The sequence below is a fragment of the Arachis ipaensis genome, chromosome B03 (genome assembly GCF_000816755.2).
Source record: "Arachis ipaensis cultivar K30076 chromosome B03, Araip1.1, whole genome shotgun sequence".
Taxonomy (NCBI): domain Eukaryota; kingdom Viridiplantae; phylum Streptophyta; class Magnoliopsida; order Fabales; family Fabaceae; genus Arachis; species Arachis ipaensis.
The window spans coordinates 11043025-11048667 of NC_029787.2; the positions used below are offsets into that span (position 1 = coordinate 11043025).

A 5643-nucleotide genomic window follows, 5' to 3' on the forward strand; every position below is an offset into this window, starting at 1 on the left:
TATTATTTTAATTTTTTAAATTTTAAATTTTTTATAATAGTTCTCAAGATTTAACCTGGATCTTTTTTAGTGTTGAGTCAACGAACAGAATGTTGAGTTAGTTCTGATTTGTCATGCTAGACACAATGCTAAATGATATTTGTTCATTTTGACATTCAAGCAAGACAAAAACAATATAGTTTTAGAAAATGAGAGATGATAAAATGATTTGCACATTATATAAACTTTTTTTTGTCTTTTCATTATTTTATATCTAAAGTAATAATTCAGAACTAGTTCAGCATTTTATTGGTAAATTTAGTTCTAAAAAAAATCTAAATCTAATATTTTCCAAAACTAAATTTAAAAATTAATATAATGAACTTTAAATTTAATAAACTAAAATACAAATTTAGTGGCATTTCTAATTTTTCAGAAATCAAAATAGTGACTAGTGAGAGAAAGAAGAGCTAAGATGATATCCAATTGGGATGAAATGTGGGACCAGCTACTTCTAAGCACCAATCACTCTTTTTCTATCTGCTTTTATATCATATCATTGCTTTCATGCATTGCATCACTTCACATTCTCTCTCTGACATGGAGACAATTCTTTCATCATCAGCGTTGGCGCTTCCATGTCTCAAAACATCTAAATGCCGCCGCACCGCCATGCTTCGCGTTAGGGCCTCTGTAGCCATTGACCAACACACTCACCAGACCACCTCCAACCTCGCACTCCTCAGAATTGGAACCAGAGGAAGGTACGCACTTGGATCTCCTTCCAACTATTGCTATATATCTGTTATCATTATGAAGACTCATTGACCATTAGGTGTTTGTGATTATGTCACAAAGGATAACATAATGTCCCCGTGCTGCTTTCTTCACTCAACACCACCATCCATCGAAAGAAAATTAATAGAAAGGAAAGATGAGATAGTGGACATTGTAGCTTTTAATTAAGTTGACTTTATGCTTTCAAGTTTAGACTTTTGGGGAATTTTGGGCTTGAAGATAAATCTGTCTCACCATGCTTTTTCTTTTGTTATGAAATACTTGTGTGTATTCTTTATCTGATTAGTACCATAGGCTTGCTAAATGACTATGCTTTTACATGTGTTGAATTTATATGTTTATTTGTGTTTTGTTTATAATTATGTTATGTTTAGAGCAGTCCACTGGCTCTAGCTCAGGCATATGAGACCAGAGACAAACTAATGTCATCACATCCGGAGCTAGCGGAAGAAGGAGCCATTCAGATTGTAGTAATTAAAACAACTGGTGACAAAATACTATCGCAACCGCTTGCAGACATAGGTGGGAAGGGCCTCTTTACCAAAGAAATAGATGAGGCACTGATAAACGGCGACATTGACATTGCTGTCCACTCAATGAAAGATGTTCCTACTTATTTACCTGATAAAACAATTTTGCCTTGCAACCTTCCACGCGAGGATGTAAGAGATGCATTTATATCATTGACTGCAAGTTCACTAGCCCATCTACCTGCTGGAAGTGTTGTTGGTACTGCTTCACTCAGACGAAAGTCGCAGATACTCCATAGATATCCATCTCTTAGTGTAAGTCGTCATGATCAAATCCTCAAGTATTTCTCATTGGCATTGGGGTCCCCCTGCACGGGCGGGCATTCTTTTATTTTCTCATAATTCTAACCAGAAAATTATGATTTCTCATGCATTTCCTTAGAGAGAGACTGGGCATTAGTATCACCAATTCATCATCACTGCTGTTTTCTTGTGATGTGGTGGCATTAAACTGAGAAGCATATATAGGAGGCATTCAATTTTTTTTATAAGAATTGATATTTTGATTATAGCCAAAGGGTAGATTTTGTTGAACTGCAATGAATCTGGGGTTAGATGATATCGAGCTTAAAAATCATACTGTGTAAGGGTGAAACTATCAAGGGAAATTAAGAGAGAGAAGTGTGATGTGTATTTCACGTAAATGAACCAAAATCAGTCTCGATTACAAGTATAGACTAAGCAATATAGTGAAGAAAGCAATTAAACAAGGAAACAGCAAAAGAAGGAAGATATGCAAGGTAGAGGAAGAATGAGGCTTCAAGTACTCTGCTGCCAGAACATATACCTGGAGAATTATGAAAATAGAGGAGAAGAATGAGAAAAGGAAATGAGAGAAAGGAATGAGAATTTCAGAGAAGAAGAATGTCAGGGAAAAGGTATGTACCAGAATCTGCTAACTAACGTAGCCTTCCAGTCTCCTATTAGTAGCTCTCTCCCTAGCACTTCTCTTTGGCCCCACAATTTGCTGATCACACGCCAGCTGTCCATATTGTGTAACTAACTCCTTTTCTAATGATGCATGGCCAGCCTCTTTGTCCCCTTTCGCTTTTCTGTCCCAAACACTACTATGGGACGAATACAAAATTAGGGACTGTTGGAACATACTGTAGTTATTTTCTTATATAGACGGCGTCAATTTTCTGATCGAAACATGTCACGGAATCATAGGTAGAATGTTTCCACTAAGCATATATTGGTTTTTCGCCTTAAATGGCTGCTGGTTTAGTAGTCTACAATGTCATGGTTGAGAGTCTTAATGGCCATTCATTGTCTCTTCTTAAGTATCTGCGGCAATTTCCTATGTCTTCCACATGTATGGATGCCGTGGTGTTTATGGCATTCCTTTTTCTGTTTCGTATCATATAATTGTTTTTTTTGTTGGTTCATTTGTTGTCAGTTCTCTAGACCACTGATTGATTCTTCTTGTTTCTAATTTACATGTAATTTTTTTGTCTCAGGTTCAGGAAAACTTCCGCGGCAATGTCCAAACAAGGCTGAGAAAACTCAGTGAGGGTGTTGTCCAAGCTACACTATTGGCAGTAGCTGGACTCAAACGATTAAATATGACAGAAAATGTGACTTCAACCCTATCAATTGATGACATGCTTCCAGCAGTTGCCCAAGGCGCAATTGGAATAGCCTGTAGAAGTGACGATGACAAAATGGTGAGTGTTTCATTATATTGAATGCTCTGTCCACTCATCAAACTTGTCAAAAAATGTTTTGTTCTTTTATAAATACATGTTATCATCTATCAAGCAACATTAAGCCATAAGATCATGGAAGTTTTGTACTTGATGCAATTGCAGATTTACTAATTTTAAGTCTCCCTATATTTTCAATTTTCTGGCTGATGTAGGCCGAATACCTTGCTTCGCTGAATCACGAAGAAACAAGGCTAGCAGTTTCATGTGAAAGAGCCTTCCTTGAGACTCTAGATGGATCTTGCCGCACTCCTATAGCAGGTTATGCTTGCAGAAACGAAGATGGAAATTGCTTGTTTAGAGGACTAGTTGCTTCACCAGATGGAACCCGTGGTATGAACATCACTATAAGATTTACATAATTTGACTTCATCTAGTCACTATAACCTTGGAAAGTTGTCAAATGGCAATTACCATTCATGAAGGTTGCTCATAATTCTGAATACTTTTTTTTTTGCAGTGCTTGAAACATCAAGGATTGGTGCATATGCTGTTGAAGATATGATGAAGATGGGTAAGGATGCTGGGGAGGAGCTTCTTTCTAGAGCTGGACCTGGCTTTTTCAGTAGTTAGATATCTATGTTAACAGGGTTATAGGGTGTGTAGGTAAGATAGGTTGCATTGGCCAGCCTTTTCTCTAAGGTGGCTTCATCCAAGGTTTAAGGTTATTTATTTGACCCGTTGTCCCGTTTAGTTGTAAAGATTTGAGAAGTGAGCCTCTAACGAGGGTCGTGTTGTGACTTGTGTCTTGTGTATTTTCACGAGATTGGGAAAAGCCAAATTTTGTAGTGAGGATTGTGTGGAAGCAAGAATATAAAATATTACAATTACAATAATTTCTAAAATATGATATTGTCATTTTTATTTTGATAATATTATTTTTTTTTTGCTATAAATTTATACAAAATATCATATAATAAAATTATGTGAAAAATAACATTATAAAAAATAAGAATGACATTATCATTTTTTTAATTTCTATTCCAAGATAAATAGAAGTTGATGAGAAATTATATTTTTGTAGATATTCCTAAACATCTTAATTATTATATTAAATAAAGGAAAAAAATGATATACGATTAACAAATGTCTTTACTAATATCAATGTCTAATCCTTAAAAAAATCTACTTTTTATTTATTTAAGTTGCCAAAACCAAAATGATTTTCACTCGCATTTATAAGATCAAAGTAATTAAATACACATTAAAATATGATAAAAATTCAAATAGCTGAGAATATTTAATTTAACAAATTTGATTAAATTTTCGGCTTAACAAATCTTGAGTTTTTGTGCTTGTTTGGATGTTATTAAGTGCTTATTAACACTATTAAATCGATAAAAAAATATTTTTTATTTGTTAGTATATTTGGTAAATTTTTAATAATAAAACCCTTTATATGTAAAATTTGGAAGTGACACTTGGACGCTAGATTGATCCATAACCATCCCGTTCTGTTGCTGAATTTTCCCCTTTCCTCTTCCTTCTCCGCGTGCAGATTCCTCCGGTCTTCCTCTCACAGTAAGTCTCTCTTGGCCACTGACATTGAACTCTTCATTGGTTTTCTATTTTGCTTATACCCTTTTGCCCAAAGATTCCATCTTTGTTAACTGTTTTCCCAAAATCGCAGTGCAGTTCTGTGGGGGAGAAACTTTGTCGTTTTGGAACAGCCAATGGCGATTGCGTTCTTGTGGCTCTGGAACCTGCAAAACCTCTGGCCTTTCTCTGCATTAAGGACCAACGACCTTCGAGATTCGAAGAAATTGGTAAGCAAGCTCTCTGTACCTGAGCACACAAAGCAATTCGTTTTCGCGTTCCGTGATCCCAAAACCCAAACCCTAGTTTATGTTCTTTCGGCGTTGAACTTATCTAAGCTATCGGCAATTGACGCACAGTCCCTTATTAGGGAAATTAGGCCTGATGCTGTTGTTGTTCAAGGGGGTCGTTCCTCTTTTCCTGAGATTCTTGAATCTGAGGGAGATGTTGAGGTTGACAAGGCACTCCCTACTTCACCGTTTGCGGTAATCAAACAGTGTTTTGTTGAAAAGATTGGTAAGGAACAATATGAGAGTGTCGCAGGGAATTTTGTGATGAAGGAAATCTTTGGGACCAGTTTTCATGGCCACTTATTGGCCGCCAAGAAGGCGGCGGACGACGTAGGTTCGGCATTTGTTGTGATCGAGTCGGGATTAGGTAGCTCTATTGATAATTCTAATAACGGTGGTGGTGTTGATGCTGGAAGCCATTTTAATGGTTTTGTTAGCAGTTTGGTTCCTCAACAACCAGGTGTTGTTACTCTAGCTCCAATTACTTTGAATAGGTTTTCTCTGAGTAATGATGCCAAGGCGCAGATGGCAAAGGTTTTATCGGTTGTTATGGATCCACCATTACTTAGGACCTCTGGTTCCAATTCAGAGGTTGGTTCAGGGGAAATTCAGGCAAGTAGTAGTTATGAGGTCCCGGCCTTTGCCAGGTCTATCTATCCATTACTTGAAGACTTGCATAATATATTTGACAACATTCCATCAATTGGGAGGGCGTTAGCACATGCGCAAAAGATGCTATTGGATGTAAACAGAGGTGAGGCTCTTGACGCAAGAACTCTTTCCGAGGTTCATAGATTTAGAATG

At 36.7% G+C, this 5643-nt stretch overlaps 2 protein-coding genes across 3 annotated transcripts in view; both read left to right on the forward strand.

The window, feature by feature from the left end:
- LOC107629558 (porphobilinogen deaminase, chloroplastic) lies at positions 549-3858 on the forward strand. 2 transcript variants are annotated; one of them, XM_016332375.2, is made up of 5 exons: positions 549-743; positions 1157-1562; positions 2768-2974; positions 3169-3346; positions 3474-3858. In XM_016332375.2, the coding sequence occupies exons 1-5, from the start codon at positions 580-582 to the stop codon at positions 3584-3586; spliced, it is 1068 nt and encodes a 355-aa protein (XP_016187861.1). In that variant the 5' UTR covers positions 549-579; the 3' UTR covers positions 3587-3858. The 2 variants fall into 2 exon arrangements, with proteins under 2 accessions (XP_016187861.1, XP_016187862.1); XM_016332376.2 differs by having other exon boundaries at positions 550-743; positions 1152-1562.
- The window catches only part of LOC107629557, a 2427-nt gene continuing 1223 nt past the window's right edge, over positions 4440-5643 (forward strand). The window contains exons 1-2 of the mRNA XM_016332374.2: positions 4440-4534; positions 4649-5643. The exon at positions 4649-5643 is cut by the window's right edge and continues 1223 nt beyond it. Of these exons, the coding sequence (XP_016187860.1) occupies positions 4687-5643 (957 nt within the window). The 5' untranslated portion in view covers positions 4440-4534; positions 4649-4686. The remainder of the gene's footprint in view (positions 4535-4648) is intronic.